This window comes from Antennarius striatus, chromosome 2 (assembly GCF_040054535.1).
Source record: "Antennarius striatus isolate MH-2024 chromosome 2, ASM4005453v1, whole genome shotgun sequence".
In the NCBI taxonomy this organism is placed as follows: Eukaryota; Metazoa; Chordata; class Actinopteri; order Lophiiformes; family Antennariidae; genus Antennarius; species Antennarius striatus.
This window is the reverse complement of record NC_090777.1, coordinates 11,726,974-11,746,799: the sequence shown is the minus strand read 5'-3', so window position 1 is coordinate 11,746,799 and position 19,826 is coordinate 11,726,974. Positions and strand designations below refer to the sequence as shown.

At 41.0% G+C, this 19,826-nt stretch overlaps 1 protein-coding gene across 5 annotated transcripts; it reads left to right on the top strand.

Annotated features, from left to right (window-relative positions):
* Positions 1 to 7,036: 7,036 nt before the first annotated feature.
* On the top strand, positions 7,037 to 13,652 carry LOC137611886 (RING finger protein 223). 5 transcript variants are annotated; one of them, XM_068340040.1, is made up of 3 exons: positions 7,037 to 7,372; positions 10,444 to 10,539; positions 11,996 to 13,652. In XM_068340040.1, exon 3 carries the CDS (start codon positions 12,094 to 12,096, stop codon positions 12,790 to 12,792), a length of 699 nt encoding a protein of 232 aa, XP_068196141.1. In that variant the 5' UTR covers positions 7,037 to 7,372; positions 10,444 to 10,539; positions 11,996 to 12,093; the 3' UTR covers positions 12,793 to 13,652. The 5 variants fall into 5 exon arrangements, with proteins under 5 accessions (XP_068196141.1, XP_068196132.1, XP_068196157.1 ...); XM_068340049.1 differs by lacking the exon at positions 7,037 to 7,372 and adding an exon at positions 9,445 to 9,634; XM_068340031.1 differs by lacking the exon at positions 10,444 to 10,539.
* Positions 13,653 to 19,826: the final 6,174 nt, after the last annotated feature.

Here is a 19,826-nt window from a genome sequence, read left to right as displayed (position 1 = left end):
GGACTTTTTGGGAAAATCTGGACTGATGTTGTGAGTGTATATTGATCCTCTAGGTCTCAAATCTAGAAATCTGTTTATTATTGAGACAAAGTCAAGAGGTGGGGTCAGAGTCGTAAATGTTTGTCTGCATTTCCACGGGACCAATTACCCAGCCAAACCTTGGGCACCTTGCAGTGGTGCCCATAAAGAGCACCAGTGCTAGGTCAGGAACCTAGGGGGGTATAGGTGCACTTCTGGATGTCACACGTCTGACATTCAAAGTTGTTTCAGTGGTGGCTTAACATCATCACGTTATGAGATTGTTAAGTTGAAGTAATCATGATTAATGAGATTGTAAGTGTAATTTTGAAATGATTCCTCCACCACACTTCTGTATGAGTCTTATAATAAATGCATGCTCTCTGGTTATATATGGTAAATCTCTATATATTGAAAATTATCATTGACGTGTGGTAATCAGCCAGACAAGGTTGTTGTTCTATACACAGAGTGATATCAGTCATTTCAGGCTTAGCATGAATTCGAACTCATCACTGTAAGTCAAACAATATTAACTTGTGTAATTAAAATGTCCACCCAAAATAACCTTAGCCTACCCAGCATTAAAGTCCTGGAGCTGCACCTGTTGATAAGGCCTTGCTCAATGTGGACTGTTGAAATACATTTACATAAAGAGTGCCGTCTAGAAGTCTAGACCTGCTGCTTTAGCAGGTGTCACGAGGAAATGTTGGTTCAACCAGACAATGGACACTTCAGTCTGGATCAGTCAGTGTTTACACTCAGGTTCCTCCAATGCTGTTACAGCCTACTGTTCCTGTGGTGCCGAAGATGTAGAAAAAATGTTCCCTGCAAAGAGGCCCGACAAAGCCTTCAAGTTTCGTAATATCAAGCATGAAAAGTCACTGGTTCCAGATTATATGGACGTTATCATGTCACCTCAATCACTGACTTCTGATATTTATCCACAGCAGCAGACAACGGTTTTTAACCCCGCAGAGATTCCTTTCATTACAAACCACACACACCATCAATATCGTCATGTCCCTCATTTCTGCAGGTATTAATTCTGAACTTTATTCAGAGGTAAGAGAATGCTTGGGTGATGTCACTTTAAAATTAAGTTGTTGGGTTTTTAAAAAAAATTCTTCACTATATGTTATTTCCTCTCTTTGGTTTATCTGTGAGAGGCTGCACAACTGTGGTGGGTGGAAAAGCAGCGTGAAGAGAATATATAGCACCGGAGCCTGGGGCCTCATTTTAACTTCAGTTGACCTTCAGAATGTATTTTCACACAGAAGGTCGAGGGCTTTTGTTCCCTCTCTGTTGTTCAGATGGGTTTGACCAGGGGAAATGATAAGACTGTCCTGTAATGGTTTCAATGTCCTTGTGAGCAAAAGATCGTTTTTAAAAAGAAGTGAATATAAAGAATGCTGTTTGTCTGAGCTGAACAGCCATTCAGGCAACATGTGATAACCTTTATTAAACATAAGTGCTTCAATCTGATTCTACCTTAAGGCTTCTGGAAAAACTGCACATAATGGTCCAGGTCATTATTTAACAGTCATGTGATCGTCAAGATATTACGATTAACAGAGAGGTTTACTTCCTTGTTCCAAAAATACAACCTGGCAAGGAAACACAGAGCACTGCAGTAAGAGGAGCTCCGATAAGCTGGAAAACGTGACTGGTGTCCTGCTGGGCCATAAAGATGACTTGATAACCAAAAATGAGTTACCGTTAAGTAAAGCAGGTCACTGGCTCCAAAATAAACGTTGTGAATCAATACGTGCAGGCTTACCAGCTTTGTCTTAAAGTCTGTTTGAGCCTCACCTGTCGGGCGTCACTATATTTGTCTTTTGTCTGCAGATAGATGATTGAACCAATACCAAATATTAGCATTCTTTAAGCCAATGGGATGGATGGAAGTTGAGGTGACATGGGGTTACAATGAGGGAGGTGAGAAATATGACATCTTTAATATCAATTGCCCTACCAATATTTCACTGACAAATAATAATAGTGATGATTTTGGCTATACAAAAATAATGGAGCAAAAAACATTGAGAGATTTCAGTGGATTCAAATTATTCTGTATCTGGAGTATTAACCAAGAGGACAGAGCATGTTATTCCATGTTATTCATCTTCTGACCACATCTACAATCTACTTCTAGTTCCTCTTTATCAATAAAACTCCTGATAAACCTGTTGGGCCAAACTTATCCCTTCCTCCCATCAAGACACCTGAGATCCTCCTCTGCTAGTTGAGGTCTTCAGAGGTGCCAGAAAAGTTTGGGGCGCTGCTTTCATCAGTTCCAGCCCCAAACTATAAATACTCTACTTATAGATCTTTGAACAAAAGCTTAAATCATATCCATTTAACTATAAATCTCCTTCCAGACAAAAGAAACTCGTTTTCACCTTGACCCTCTGCTCTTCCTTTGAAGCATTGTCTTCTAAATGGTTTGATATTTGATGTCTGCTACCTTAACTCAGTTTTGAAAATTACTACAGTATTCTGTATTTTCTTTTCATCCTCACTTTAGCTCATCTCCATTCATATTATTATTCCTGCTTTTATTCATCTCTAAGTTTAATTGCGTTTGAGCAAAAATTCAGTCAGGAAATGAAACATTCATACAGTTTGTAATTTTATTTTTTTCCGCACCTCTCATGCATACTCAGTCTTACTTTCTGCCAGCACACACATATACTGTACTGTATATATACGCAGAGACGTACACACTTATATATACATACTAGCGGGAACCTGTGGAAATTCCACGATAAAACAATAATATCAGACTTCATACCAAACATATAAAAACAAATGTATTAGTATTATAAACCAAGCACACCCAATGTAGTCAAAAATCAACGTGGTGATGTAATGACTTTGAGTTGGCAAATCATGGATTGTGCTGGGCGGGCATTGCGAAGCCGTAGGTGAATGTTAGCAGGCTAACCGGAGAAAGAAAGATAACTAATGGTGCGATTGGGAAAGGAGCTAACGTTAAAGGAAAAGGCACCTGTCAAAAGAGCAAGTGGAAAAGAAATTTTAGAGAAGTGATAGTTCTGTTAACTGAATACATGAACAGAACTGTATATAGTTACTTAAAGACCATTATTGTCAGATGCCCGAGGAGCATTTTGGATACTACATCGATTGTCCCGTTTCAAACGGAAACCACAGCTGGACAGACTGTTGGTGTTAGTCAGATAGTTTCACTCAGGATTTGTTGCCGTTTTCTGTGTGGTTCCTGCTGTTTGGACTTTCTGCTAAAAAACATGAAAATTGTTGAAACAGTTATGACACTCTGAAATTATGTAAACTGTCCATGTATAGTCCATGTATAGTTATTTCTTTTCCTAACATAGCAGATGCCTTCCGCAATATTGTTTAGGTGATGAAAGGAGTTAAAGAGGATCGTGATTTACGCAGATGCGCCGTGATTGGTTAGGCGCTTGATTGACAGGTTGTGGGTGGAGTTGTTGACAGCGTGAGACTTTTCAAGTGAGCTTATTCAAATATATAAGTGGAGAGATATACGCATACAGTACATTTATGTATACATATATGGTACATATTCATATAAACACATACATATACATACAAACACACACATATACTTGCCTATACATGCTACATGCATAAATATACAGTGCCTTGCGAAAGTATTGGCCCCCCAAAAACTTGTTGACATTTTGCCACATTTCAGGCTTCAAACTTAAAGACAACAAACTGAAAACATTTTCCAACATGTGAGACACAATCGTGAAGTGGAACCAAATTTATACAAAACTGAAAAGTAGGATGTGCAAACGTGAGACCAAATGACACACAGGTGCACTCTGTTTGTCATTGTTGTCATTTTGGTCAACACTGGATCATTCAGAAGTCATCAGGGAACTCCTGGAGTCGGTTAGCTGAGCTGAGAGAACAGGGGGCCAATACTTTTGCACATCCTACTTCAGTTTTTTATTTGTAAACACAATATAAAACGTTGAATAAATTTGGTTCCACTTCACGATTGTGTCTCACATGTTGTTGATTCATGAAAAATAGTTTCAGTTTGTTATCTTTAAGTTTGAAGCCTGAAATGTGTTTCTATATGTACTCTATTCCTCCTGCTTGGTGCCTGCATTTCTTTTGTAAAGCCCATAGTTTGGCTTGTGTGAAAGACTGTATAAATAAAGTTTGAAATGGTCGTATGAAAAACATCCCATTCAACCCAGAAGGAACTTCTCATGTGCTAAAATGGCTTCAGCGCTCCCCACCGCACTGCTCAGCTCTCTCACAGTCAGCGCTGATCTTTTGTCGCCTGGTTTACGAATCTGCAGACAGGAAACCTTTGTTTAATGCAAAGTTTCAAAATCAAGAGTCATTGCCAGATGTTATCATCGCAGCTGATGTCATACTGTTTCTTGAATTGTAGATAAGCCAATGGGCGCTGGAAGGTGGAAAAGTACAGTGAGATGGCCTCATCCTCTCCCTTGTACCAGTCAGCAGGTCCAATAATACAGTAGAACTCTGTCTGTCAATACCAGCAGAGCTTCAAGACCTACATAAAACCTGAGAAATATTTACCCTGAGACTTTTCTTTATTATCGCCTGCAGCTGAAGGAACTGTATCATTGTTATTTCACTGTTTTTCTGTTTAAGATGCAGCAAACTAGGAGGCAGTGAGGAACAGATGTTTCTTGGTTCACAGGGCAAACAGGGAGGTTGGAGGCAGTCAGCAAAGACAACAACAAGTGTGTAACTGAGAACACATTCTCTTTATAAATCTGAACAGCGCCAGAGAAACCTACACCCAGGAAATATTCAGCCTCATGAAAACAAAATGTCTCTGTCCGTGAAAACCTGAATTTAGAATTGCATTGTTGTTTACGTGTAATCTACTTAAAGGCCAAATTTTTTTTATTTTTTTTTCGAAAGGCTGAGAGCGAAAAAGAATTCAGAACCAGCATCTAGATCCACTTTGTAATTTTATGGGTTCCTCTGCATCTAGCAACAGATCCATGTCAACATGCAGAGCAGGTTTTGCGTGCTCCTAACAGACAGACAACCTGAAGATCCTCCTCCCAGTTAAAATCTCATCCCATTCCCATCTTTGCTACTTTGCTCAGCTGTGATGAGTTTATATCTTGTTGGGGTGGTAGGTTAGCGTAAACAGCACTAACATCACTAACCAAGCCTTGCTAAATGCTACTGTAATCAGCGGGTCAGATCACCAGTAGATACACAACTCCTGTTACATCGTGTGCTCCACCCTGAAACCCACAGGGGATCACAGGTTCCTGTCCTTTGCTGGCAGACAAAGGTTGAAAGTGTCAGTTTTGCTCTCTGGGGTTGGGATAAATGTGGGCTGCCAGGAGAGACAGTCAATATTTTCATGACTTTCATGACTTGCCGGCTCACACAGCTTCCACGCTCACTTGCCCCCCCCCCCCCCTCAGTCATCACCACCATCACATACCCTGCAGGTCATTACTTCCCGACGCCCAATAAAACTCTGATATATTGATTACGGAACCAAATTATGGATTCCGGGCACAGAAATAATGCCGCCTCTCTTGTATTCCTGCTCCTTTCTCAAAGGCGTCACAGCCCAGTGCCCAATAAATGACTTGGCTGATATGATACAGCAGTATTTGTGTTTGGGTTACTAAATAACTGGGTGAGTTAGACAGCTCAGAGACATGCTACTGCTAATGGCTCAATCCCATTAGTCAAAACCATAAAATAAAATGTGTAACTAAATAAAACGTCTAACACACATCCTTCAGGTTATCTTAGCAAGTGGGAGTGTTTTCCAGGTGGATATAAACTTGTATTTTTATGTTTATTAGTTACATATTGAGGAACTTTCAGGAAGAAATGTCATACTACTCCGTACTTAGCCAAATAAAATAAAATCCCTAATGGCTCATCATGAAACCAAATAAGTGAAACTGGGGCTTTTCAATAGTCATACATGAAAAAGTTGCACCTACAGTATTCTTCATGCGTCATGCTGACAAGGAACACTGTATTCCAGGAAGAAACACAACAGGTTGTTCACATCACAGATCCACGGTCCACTGGGAACACGGCCCTGCGTCTCCACCTGTTACCTTATCACAGACTAAATGAATTCTTTACATGCAGTGCTGACTCAGCAGACTGGCCAATAAGAGATCTTTACAATTATATAAATAAAAAATTAAGCTATCGAGACCCGGTTAATGGGACAAGCTTGACAAAGAAGCAAAAAAGCCTGAAGCAAATAATTAAAGCAATTGAAACTACTGTGCAGAGTAAATATAGGGAACTGTGTCATTGTGCTGTGTTCCAATGTGTGTTGAAGGAAGAAAGAAAAGACAGGTCTTGTGAATGAGGGGCAGATCACCAACGATGAATTTTGTTTCTTGTTTTCATTCATTTTTTCATGTTTTTGTTAAATTATATCATGTGTGGATGAATAAATGAAAATGTAATTAAATGTAAACTTGAGAAATTGAAAAGCTAAGATAGAAGTTGTGTGTTTTTTAGGCTGATTGTAGCTCTGGAATATTTTCAAATGTCTCCACATCTTTTTTCACTTGTAATTTTCATGTTGATTTACTTTAAACTGTTGTGTAAGCCACACCCCTTTCAGAGAGAGAGAGAGAGAGAGAGAGAGAGAGAGAGAGAGACAGAGAGAGAGAGAGAGAGAGAGAGAGAGAGAGAGAGAGACAGAGAGAGAGAGAGAGAGAGAGAGAGAGAGAGAGAGAGAGAGAGAGAGAGAGAGAGAGAGAGAGAGAGAGAGTCGGTGAGTGGAATGAGGAGGAAAGAGAGGAAGATTAGAGAGGGAGTGGTGAATGGGCATGAAAGCGTCATCTGCTCCTTGATGCTCCCCTACACCCCCTCCCACCCTCCCTCCCAACATCCCAACCTCCCTCCCCCAGCCCCCCTCTTCCACCCCACCTCCAGGCAGTGAAAGGTTGAATCATTTGCATAAAGTGCTAAAAAGAGAGTTTACAGAACAGGTTGGGTGATATCAGCCAGCGGACACAGAGGAAGGAAGTCTTAAAGCTGACACAGAGAGCATTTAGACAACCTCAGAGGACACACCCATCCTCACACACACACACACACACACACACACACACACACACACACACACGCACGCACGCACGCACGCACACACACATACACACACACACACACACACACACACACCTGAGGCTGTAGTGTTCAGAACAGAGGAGGACCTCAGCTCAGCCACAGCTGTAATTAAAGCAGCATTTCAGAAGTCAAATGACTCTTGACTCCAGAAAAATGCGTTTTTGAGCGCAAAGGGAGTGATAGGAGTTAAAGAGGATCGTTTCACATCTTCTCCAGTCAACAGGTAAACTGAAACATTGCTTTTTATGTTGGTTTGAGTGTTTCTGTTGTTCTTAGCCGTTGTGATGAGGCCAGACTTAAGACAGCTTTTACTGTCTTTACACATCACAACTACAGGTCAGGGCGACGCTGACCTGTAGTTTTGATGTGTGTTAAACTTTAACATGTGTCTGCAACTTTCCTTCAGCTGATAACAATAAAAGTTAACTCCAGTTCAGTGGATTCATCTGTGACAAATAAGGTTTTTTCAGTTGCATCTAAATAGAGGTAAATAGAAAACTGCAGGTTTGCTTCTCACGTCCATCACAACATGTGGTTTTAAAGTTGTTCAGTTAAATTGTCAGCAGCAGCAGGCAGATCAAGTTTCAGAGTGAAAACAGGTAGGACAGCCTTGTGAACGGTGGTGGAGTTGGGTACACACAGCTGAGCCCAACACAAAGGGGCTCAGGGCTGAAAACTATCTTAGCTCTACACAAGAAATGTGAGCCGTTGGAACACGACTGACAACTGCTGCTGGGCGTCGTGACGTTCAGGCGTACTTTGTGCACCAGTAGGTCAGTGGGACAGGTCAGTAAAACAATGATAGCAGTGACAAATGGTGAATTAACGTTAAGGTAGGTTCCAGGACCTCACTCATGCTGGCTTTCTGGGATAAGCAAGGACTTACTGAGTTAATATTTGACTATGGCACAAACATGATGTACATTGTATGACCTGTGAGTTTAGCCACCAAAGTACGTGGATGGCCTTGTTTTACCCTGGACAGGTTTTGTTTTGGCGGATGTATTTCTCAGTACAAAAACAGTCGGCTGCTGCGTGAGCAGGAGGGACATTTGGTCTTTCCCATCCTAAAGCCAGACGCTGACATGTAGTTGTGATGGGTACCCTCCACAGTTAACACTTTTCTGCCCGTGGCTGAGCTGTCTGACCGGAAGCTTTGCTGCTCCCAGAACGTTTGCTGGGACCAGAACGTTTTAATTTCACACCTTTCATCACATGTAAATGGTCGCTTTTGTTACGTCAACGAGGACATGCTGAGCGTCGTTGTTGGGGGTTGGTGGTCTGCCTTGAACCGTTGGAGTTACAGAAGGGAAGAGATGGGGGTGGGGGGAAGACAGGGGTTGACACAGATGCATCCTACGGCTGTAATAACACATAACTCTACCATCATATATAGAAATATTTAAAAATGATCAGAATACACTGTGTGTGTGTGTGTGTGTGTGTGTGTGTGTGTGTGTGTGTGTGTGTGTGTGTGTGTGTGTGTGTGTGTGTGTGTGTATTACAGCAGCAGTGAGTGAGTACATTACATTTCCCACGTGTATCTATACTGAACAAAACAAGGAAAGGTGACCCAGAATACAAACGTTTTATTCTGGACCATCAGGCCTTTGCTTCAGCAGCAGAGCAGACGAGTTCTCAGCTCTCAGCTCTACCTCAACCCCCCACATTCATACCTATCGTGTCAGGATCCCAGACAGAATACCCAAGTCTAACGTGTGCCCCCTCTCCCCACAGTTACCTGCTGTTTCAGGTGTTGACCACATTTGCAAATCAATTGGAGCCTACCAGGTACCTTTGACTAGCAGTCTGTTAACTGAAGACATTTCAGAAAAAGGCTGGTAGTATTAATGAGTCAGCATTAACAGAACAGAGACCTCCACCAGGGCTGCTCATGGTTCCTCAATAAGTCATCCTTTAACCCTCCTATGATGACTCCTCTAGAAACTGGAATCTCATTTGGTATCATTAGTTTGATAAGGAACACATTATGCAGTAGAAAAACACACAAAACATTAAGTCCTCAATGAAACATACTGTAACGGCTGCACCGCTGCAGGAACAGCCAATCAGTGATCTCTATCCAACTAATGGTAGCAAACATGACCTAATATTACCCGTCACGAGCTACTGGCATTAGAAAAACCTGTTATTCTCATCACGCTGTGACGTCATTCTGAAACATTTAGCACACTGCTAGATTGTGTTGTAAACAGAAAAAACAGTTTTTCATCTGTAGGGTAGATAAGATGATCAGGAATTTAGCCAGAGAGCTGAGAAGTGCATTCGGTCTGTTACCTCTGACCAACACGCAGATTAAAAACTATGAACCCGGAAGCTCTGCCACACATGTGGACCTCACAGGTCAGAGGTCACACCAGCATTCGGCCCAGCCTGTGTGCTGTTTTACACATGGGGCTATGAATTTACAAGGGTTTGTTTATCGGCGAGGTGAAACAACGGGCTTCAAATGTGGTGGTTTTAGGTGAGTATTCCAACTCACTGTTGTCATATTTGAATTGGTATTTTGTTATCGTTAGGCGTACAACAAAGTACTACATCAGGCTGGCGCCAAAAATGCTTACGCCTGGTAGGCTCCTGACATAATGAGGCTGTGGCGTTATCGGGTTTTCAGTCGGTTGTCATTTGCTTGATGCTCATGGTGCAGGTAAAATAGCTTGTGGCTTTCAAAATTTTGTCCTGTGAATGATTGGAGCCACAAAATATCTGAACTAACATAGACCGTCATGGTTGTGAAGGGTAAATCCTAGCTAATCCAATATTATGAATATTCTAATAGTTAAAGCATGAAAAAGAATGGGGAAGAAGGGCCCAAGGCAATGAAGGTTGTACCCAGTTAAGTTACATGACTTGAACAAAATCTTTACATTAGCCAAATGACAAAGAATACCACAACAAGGTCCACTTTATAGATCTTATTCCAGTTATTAAGTGTGCTTCTATTTTCCTATTTATTTTGTGAAGCTGCAATGAGCACACTGTTGCAGCCTCATTTGAAAATGAGAAATGACTAAATATTTGAATGTTTCTTCAAACGTTCAGCACCTTTGAGTAATTCCTCTGTGAGCTGGGGCTAATAAAGTTCATACTTATCTAGATACACCCGTGAACGGGAGATATCTGTAAACAACTTCAGTAAATAATGGAATTCCAATTTAAGGAGGTAAAATGAAGTCTTGATCAGCAATGAGGGAGGGTTTTAACTGATAAGAAAGGTGCAATTATTTAGGAAAATCTGTCCTCATCCCGCTAAAACATGTTTGAATCCGGCAGAGATGAAGCGAGAGTCGACTGCACAGGAATTTCAAGGTTAGATGGAGCGATTAGACGGAGAACAAGCAGAGACTTTGTGAAGATGGGAGTACTGGGGTAAGAGCGGCCCAGAGGCCACAGACAGAACACCTGTGTTTTGTGCATCCATAATCCCAAACACACACAGTCCTTTCACATTAATAGCCTCTGGTACTCGGCCCTCAACAGAAGCAGCCAGGTTATTACCAGGTAATAACATGGTCTTCAAAACTGTGCTATTCAAAGTTCTGGTGACCATATCCTGGTCCAGCAGCTTTTGTGAAGCTTGTGCAGCTTATATGATGTAAAGTTTGTGTTCTGTATACTCAAACCACCACATTGACAAAGCACCCTGCAGCAGGTAGGGCCACAAAAGGTAACTCGCCCTGTGAAGCACCTTTGTTAACCCAAAGTGGACCAACGAGCTCTGAACCAGCCGGTGCACATTTGCACACTACCTTAGAGGTTATTAAATGCAAACTGCCATTCATGACTTTACAATCCTGACCTATTATACCATGAAAACAACATTCAACACTGGTAAGACGCCATGATGAGATCCAGAATATTCTTGTCTCCATTAAATTGACATGTTTACGGCCATGCGTTACATAAGGGCTAGTTCTGCAGTTAGTGATCAACCTTTGGAAGTGCTGTAAGTTACATTTAACAAGATGCTCTATAGCAACTATGCAGCGCCACAAAGCCTTTCCATATCATGTTAGCATGTTGAAAAGCAAATGAGAACACGGGGACCGATCAGTCTGTTAACTGTTTTGTGCTTTTTGAAATAGAGCTTAGAAAGAAATCCTGACTAAAAGTCAGCAGGAGCAGAGACCTAGAGTTGTTTTCTTGCTTAATTGTAGGTTGTATAACATATTTTGTGTTGTCACCGGCTGATAAAAAAAATGTCATCTGTCATTTTTTTAAATTCCCTGAACCCTAACGGGAGCAGAATCACAGATTGCTGCACACAAGACTTGCATAACTGTTTACAGTGAGTCACAGTGAGGACTCCATCGACCTCAAGCTCGGATCATGAAGAGGATCAATCATTACAGCAGCAAAATGTTTTTACCAGTTCACGGATTCTTGAAAGCAGCTTGTCCCATAACCAGATCAGAGAGACCTATTATGAAATCTACTACTTTTCCCATAGGAACCCACAGTCCATCCAAACAATGACTCGTTCTATACCCACTGGACATACGCCCCCTCCAAAAGTGACTCATTAGTTTGCACTTATTGATGCTGCCTGCGTAAACCTAAAACTCTTCCTGTATCACACTCATGATGAGAATACTCACTGACCAAAATACTGTTTTGTAAAATAATGAGGTAAAAAAAAAGATTGTTCAAAGTTCAACATTTAGAAAATGTGCACTGATTAACTCAAGTCTTTGGATCATTGTTCTGCAAGACCAGAATAACAATTTTCTCTCGATCCTCACTTGTCTTCAAAGCAGCAGGAGGAAGATACTGGAATGGGAAAATTATCTGTCTGACATTGACATTCATTTAATTCTCTTTTCAGGTGATCCAAACATTAAGGAGAGGCAAAGAGGGAAAGGAAAAGCCCGTGGAGGCTGGAGGAGACTTGACGAGGGAGACAGTAGGTCTATATTTGTGAAGATGGAACAGCCTCCACAGATTTGGCACATGCAGGCCTCCACCCACAACACTGCTGGAGAGCCGCAAAAGAAGGTATCAACCACCAGTCAGCCAGAGTGCTCCATCTGCTACAACACCTACGATAATGTCTTCAAAACACCCAAAGTGTTGGAGTGCACTCACACCTTTTGCCTGGAGTGCCTCTCTCGCCTCATGGTCATCTCAGAAGACCACCAGGACGATGACAGCGGCAACAACCGCCTCTCCTGTCCCTTCTGCCGTCACCCTACAATGCTGCCCGAGGAGGGGCCTCCCGCCCTGACCACGAGTCGTGAGGTCCTCTGCACACTGCCCAGCCACCAGCAGAAAGAGGAGTCTGTTTGGCTGGATGGTCAGAAGCTGTGCTACAAAAGCTCCGGGCAGAGCACCGACTCGGACACGGCCGACAGCCCTTCCACCTTCTGCATTTGCATTGACATTGGTGCAAGCAAGACAGTGGACGCTCCTGTCCAGACCCGATCTCAAAGCTTAGGCTGGCTGGATCGGCTGGCAGACTGGAAGAGGATGGTGCTCTTCCTCGTGCTCATGGTGCTGCTGGTTATCATTGTGTTGTGGCCACTACAGTGTGTTTTCAGCACTGGGAACATGCGCTGCATAAGAGAGCGCGATGTAATAAATCCTACAACCACAACCGTCACTGCCACCGTTAGCCCACACTGACTGGACCCCATGCTAACTAACATTCCACCATCAGTGGCAGTAATATTTAACAATGTAAAGTTTTTGTCTATAAATGCATCTTTTTCCCTTCTAATTTTAACCTCAAACAGAACCACAGATGTTAAAGCGTTTCCAGACGTCTCCAGTGGTCGCTTCACAAATTTTCACTGTAAATGTGTCTGATTTTAATCGCATTAAGTTTTCAAACTACAATCACATTCTGCAAAATGAAATGTTGAATAGAATACTTACCAAGAATGGTTAATAATAAATGTTATTTAGTGTTGGCATCTACTGAATATTCAGCGATGACAGAGAAAATTACCCAACAGTCACTTTCCAAACGTTGACCTTTATTAATGAAATATGAGCCTTGCTTTGCAAATTATCAGTTGCCTAAGAACAAAAAAATTTGTTAAAAAAACAAAAATGTCCTTTATTTATTATAGTAGTAAGTTGTTTGATATTTCTCAACTACATGTTGTAGATAGGAGTAAAATAATGCACATACTACTGGTCATTTGTTTAGATTCAAATTAAAGATGGTTCCTGGTCCAGATCCTGGAGTCGCCAGCTGCTGTCTGGCCCACCCGACCCCAAACAAACAACAATAAAAGCCAAGCCTTGTTCCCGACAGGAAGTTGCCTTCATTTATTCCTGAATGCAGTGAGTCACTTTATGGTAAAGTTAGCCAAAGGGGTTTCTAGGTAGATTGCTTTGTTGATAAGATGGTTAATGAATGATTTTAACATTTCTTTATGAGTTGCCATAAAAGTGCAAATGCTTAAAGCACCATCGATCCTCCCAGTCACCATGGTTAACAATTAGATCATTTAAATAATAAATAACCTCAATCAGCTCAATGGAAGCTTTTTTTAAAATATGCCTCCTTTTCTCAAGGGAATTTAAATGTAAAAATAGGTTGCTGTGAATCTCCATGCAGCTAGCTGTCAGGTTCAGGCAACCTAGAACATTCAAACACACTCAAAAAGGAGAAGACAACAGTTTATATTTTTTACTCGCGAGGAGAACGGACAGAGATGTGCTCGATACAAAGTCTATCCGCTCCCAGGATTTCTCTGCCGAACCCCCTTTTTATTTAGGGCAGTCCCTGTTTACATTTATTTTTCTAAGGGATGGGGGGCAGAAAGACAACAGTAAAACAACATCTGGCATGAACCAATAAAAAAGTGACACAGTCATTCTAATCTGTTTTAGGGCATCCTCTCCTTTGAAGATAACAACCAGTGTCATTCTTATTGTCATTCAGAGGTCGCATCCTGCTCAAATGGCTCCCACCAACACTCTGGTGGTCCCCCTGCTGGTTTCGTCTGCCTAAAAAAGAACTTAAAACATAGTAATACACTTCATACAGATATAAACATTAACATGGCCATGCTACAAAGAATAAAGGAATATAAAAAGAGTAAATATGAGATAAATTATATACATTATTCTAACATTTCCCTCCTGTTTATCACATATTTGCTCAAAATCTCATATCGCTGTATCAACTTCTTCATATTGATTTTTAGTTGTCAGTTCATTCTTATGAGCACAAATATGTTTACATTTGGAGATCATGTCTATATGTCTAGGTCAAAATTGTCACTGTCGTCGTCAGTGTAGTCGTCAGGAGCAAGCAAAGGATGCATTTGAGCCATGTTTTCCTCCAAAGGTGAGATTGCTGTGGTGATCAGACGATTAACAAGAGAACGCAGACAGGGTATACAACAACATCCACACAAACTCATGATTGCAGAGAAAACTGCAATTGACACCAAAAATGAGGTTACTAAGCCTCTATACCTGCCAAAGGTATTCATCCAGGAATCCCACATGGACGTGTCGACACCAGAGTGTTCCTTCATCTTGCCATTGAGAGTTCTAAGTCCCTCTATGGCTTTGGTGAGGCTTCCATCAGCAGCTGTGTTATTGGGGATAAAAGTACAACACCCTTCCCCAAACATGGAACAAACCCCTCCCTTCTCTGCCAACAGCATGTCCACGGCTATTCTGTTCTGGAACGCCATAAGGGAGGTTGCTGATAATTGATTGTGAACTGCTTCAAATCCACTCTGTGTCCAGTTCCCCAGTTTTTGAACATTGTAATGGATGTAGTTGATTCTGTCTACATTTTTGTTAATCGTACACCACCAACAAAACAAGGACTCAAATCCTCCTGCTACCTGATTGACTAATTTGTATTCGTCAGGAACCCCACGCGGCACACCAATGGCATCGATATAAGTGGGGTCATTATCATGAAGTGAACGTTTTTGTTTGCGTATCATTGGGAAATCGTCTCTATCAGCTAACGCGGCGACTCTATCAACAGACATTTTGTGAATTGACACCGGCAGCATCAATGTAACCAGAGCACAGGTTCCTGTATAATTGTGTGGCAGTTCGTCAAAGAGTCTGTCGTCCCCACACCACCACCAAATATCTGCTCTAGCTACTGGTTTGAAATTTTTTGGTACTCTAATGATTTTGTCACATAAGTTTCGAGTAAGATTTCCTAATTGTTTTCCAAGTCCAGTTATATTGATGCAAGAAAAATTACCAGGTGCAACATTTTTAGAGAACAATGGTTTTTCTTTATCAGTAGTGGTAACTGGAAAGACATAATCCCACTTGTCACACTCTGCGTTAGGGTTAGTATTGTTCATGACTTCTATTACACATCGTTTAGGGATGACTGCTGGAACCACTTGTAAAATCGGTCTTGGTCCCATGCATACAACGCAGTCACTGTTTGTCACTTTAGCAGCCTGTTCTACCATAAGCAGCCAATTGTTATTTATTCCACTAACACCGGTTTTAACGTGTAGCCAACCATCGACATTGTCAAAAGATACACTGACGGCTCTAACGCCAGCTTGTTGCGCGTAGTTATTCATTTTTGGTTGTTCCTTTGATTCCATGGTGCTGTTTACGCACACAACAACAGGGAAATAAGGGTCTGATCCTTGGGACCAGGCCCACAGCAGTAATCCCCAACAAGATGTGTTAAATAATGTGGCATTTGGGGGCCGTATTTCACCATCTGGAAGGGAAAAGGTTAATCTGAGTTGGTCTCCTAAATGACTGAGGGTCACTCTATCTTTAAAAAAGGTGGCCTCTTCACTATGACCAGGTGGCCAGTACTGCCCATCTTGGGTCGTAATAAAAGCGCTCCAATCAAGTCGTAAAATGTGTCCCGTCAAGTACCACCAATAGCCTGTCCAATATTTACCCAAGGTTTCTGTTTTACTCCAGAATCCTTTCAATGCTGTTATGGGAATATCTACAGAGGTCGTAGTATTAGGAGGCACAGTAAGGGTTATCGAGTTGTTATACACCCAGGATGTTATCCATGGAATGTAAGTTTCCGGTGCAACGTTTCTTTTTGCATATTTGATGTTTTGCAGCTGAAATGTGTGAGGCTTTGACACCTCACACAGATACCACATAAAAAGAAAGATTGACAATAAAAAGAAAATCAATGCCCAACATCTTAGAACTTGTTTTAAACATTTAGGGGTCATTTTGGCTGAAATACGATGCCCTCTACCAGGATTGGTGTCTTGTAAGATCTTCACTGACTTTCGGATCTCACCAGTCTCTACACGTCTGGATCCACCCTATTATCAGGCTTTTGCTCACCTCCCCTATAGGGCCTTTCAGCCGAAATGACCTTTTTACAATGTGGTATAATTTTGATGTATCTGTCCTACCATCCCTCCTGTTGAGACATGTGTAACACCATGGCTCAAAATAGTGTGCTGCACACTTACAAATGGCTAAGGTTTTTGGCAGTTGTACTGCTTTTAAAAGATCAGATAAAAGTTCTGCATGTGTCACTGGTTTGCCTGTAGATGTTATCATGCCTTGGTTTTTCCAGTATTGAGCAAAGGTGTGAATTGTAGCAAATGCATACTGACTATCTATATAAATTGTCACATCCCTATCTTCAATTTGCATGCTTCGGTTAATGCTACTAATTTAGCGGCTTGAGCTGAATAATTTGACGGTAAGAATTCGGCCTTTACTACAGTTTTTTGCGTTACTACTGCATATCCTGTTTGCGTTTTACCTAAATCATTTTTCTTAGAGGAACCATCTACAAATAGCACTTCTCCTGTTTCGAGTGGTTGATCTTTTAAATTATTTCTGCTTTTAGATGTCTTTTCTGCTATTTCTTGACAATCATGTTTAATGCCATCATCAGGTAGTGGTAACAATGTAGCTGGATTTAACGTTGTGCACCTCTCTATAGTCAAATGTGGTTGGGATAACAATGTTGCCATGCAAGACAAGTGAGACAAGAGCAGAGACAGCAAGTGGTACTCTCAAAATCAAATGATGAAACAAGACTTAAGTAGCGCTTGTTTCCACAGCCATGGATACTACAATGACTACTTTAACACAGTGTGGCAATGCACATGCCACACTGTCCAATTTAGATGAGGCATACGGTATTGGCTTCATTTTATCTCCGCATTGTTGTACCAAAACTGAGGTCATGAAATGACCTTTACAATCTACCATCTGAATAAAAGGTTTACTGTAATCTGGCAAGGCTAGACTCCAGTGCTAGATACCAGAGTTTGCTTTATTTTACAAAAAGGCATATTCATTCTCTACTGTCCATTTTAGAGGTGCTGTTATTTTAAGGTCTTCGTCATACATCATTTTAATCAAAATTGAGGTTATTTCCACATAGTTTGGCATCCAATTTCTGCAATAATTTATCAAGTCTAAAAATTACATCATCTGCTTTTTAGTTTGTGGTTTAGGCGATAGAAGAATTGCAGTTTTCTTGTTTTCTAGTCTTGTTCTTCCTCCTGCACTCAGATTATGTCCCAAGTATTTCACCTGTTGTTTACACATCTGTAATTTATTTTTACTCACTTTATGTCCCTCCTCAGCCAAATGTTTTAATAAGGCCATTGATCACTTTTACATGTTTTAATTTCAGGTGATGCTAGCAAAACATCATCCACATAAATCAAAATTTGGCTATTTTTTGGAGGTTGGAATTTTGCCATGCTGGCATTCATTGCCTGAGAGTAAATAGTTGGATTCTCACAATACCCTTGGGGTAATCGGGTATAAGTATATCTGTGGCCACCAAAGGTAAATGCAAACCAAAAACTGACTGTTCTTATCAACAGGTATAGAGAAAAATGAATTACTGATGTCTACAACAGTGAAAACTTTAGCATCTGGTCTGAGTGAATTTAGCAAAGTGTAAGGGTCTGGGACACATGGTGCTCTTTGAATGACAGCATTATTTACGGCCTGTAAATCTTGGACCATACGCCATCCTACAGATGGTGCTTGCTTTTTTACTGGGAATATTGGAGTATTACATGGTGAATCGTTACATTTTATTATTACACCGGCAGCTATTAAGTCATTAATTACTGGTTTTATGCCTTCATATGCATCCTGTTTTAATGGATATTGTCGCACACAAGGTCTATGTTCAGTTTTAGGTCTAATTTGTACAGGTAGGGTTCCTTTTATTAAACCAACATCAGTGGAATTTCTAGACCATAATTTCTCTGGAACGTCTTTTAACAGTTCTTCCTCTTTTTGTGTGAGCACAAACAGTCATTGGTTAGACAGATTTTTAGTATACATGTGTACGCCTTTTTGTACTTGGATTGTCCAGAACAATGCTTTTCTGGTCAGTCCAGTGGCAGCACTTGTAGCTATGGTGTTAGAGATGTGTTCCCAATCAACTGCATTTTCACCTTCTAGTACTATTTTACTCAAATCTTTCCAATTTTCTGTATTACCTTTATACAAAGCAATAAAAGGTGCTGTCCACATTTTTAACAGTCTTACTGTCTCTGTTGATAACAACTTAACTGCTGCAGCTGCATTAGCTTCCCCATCTGAATAGACATAAGTTACTGTGACTCTTGTTGGCGTGGCTTTAGTTAAACTCTTTTCATAATTTTCATCAGGTCCTGGTGTGGTTTTGTACCAGAGTGTGATATGCAAATCTTCCTCTGACATTTTGTTCTGTATTTTAGGTACTATCTTTTGTCCCTCTGTCATCAGAGCTGTGGCTGTCTCATGAGGTGTTTTATTTGGAATGTCAAGGGAGTAATAATAAAACAGTTCACCTGTCCCCTGGAGAACAAAAATGTCTCCCTTTTGAAGGTCTGCTTTTCTCTTTACTACAATGTTTCCCTCAAAACTTGGCACTAATGCTAATCCTAGCAATAGCAGACCGTCACGGCCTAATAGATTTACAGGACAATCAGGAAACATTAATATTGACATTTGACAGGACTGTCCTTGGGGATCTCTCAACCAAACGGGTTCTGATTGTGGTACAGCGGACATTTTGCCATTAGCAGATTTTACTATCACACTCTGGTTACTTTGTCTGGAGCCTGGAATAGCCTCTTTACACGTCGTTCTACATGCACCAGTGTCACACAAGAAGGTCACACATTTCCCGTTTACCAATAGCGTTATTTCTGGTTTTACTCCGTCCATTAACAATAAGTCTTGTAAATTTATAAGAACATCTTTTGTATCACATTCCGCTTTAAACTCTTCTTTTTTCTTTTCTGTCAATGAATCGCATTTTTCTAGTCAATCTTGATTTGTTATTTTTCTATTAGGACATTCTTTAGCTATGTGTCCTTCCCTCCCACAACACCAGCATCCTGGCCTATATTGTCTAGCTCCACCCCTTCTGAATCCTCCTCTGCGTCCTTTACCCCCAAAGCTGTCTCTGCTTCTAAAACCCCCTATTCCTCTAGAATTTCCTCTACCTCTAAAATCCCCCTGATAAAATATTTCTTCTTCATTTTCATAAAAGACTTCAGCTGATTTTTTGTTTTTCTTTTCTTTTACAAACTTTTCTGCATGTAAAGCATGATTAACATACTCCTCTAGAGTTCCTGTAGGCATCCCTATGTAATGTTTATCAATCCACGCTCTAATTGCATCTCTTGATCCTGCATGAAGAGCATTTTTTAATTGTTGCTGGAACACTCCATCTACTCCTCCAACATCTTCCATCC

Excerpts from the sequence above, each read along its gene's own strand:
- LOC137611886 (XM_068340031.1), top strand. The coding sequence starts at position 12,094 with ATGGAACAGCCTCCACAGATTTGGCACATGCAGGCCTCCACCCACAAC.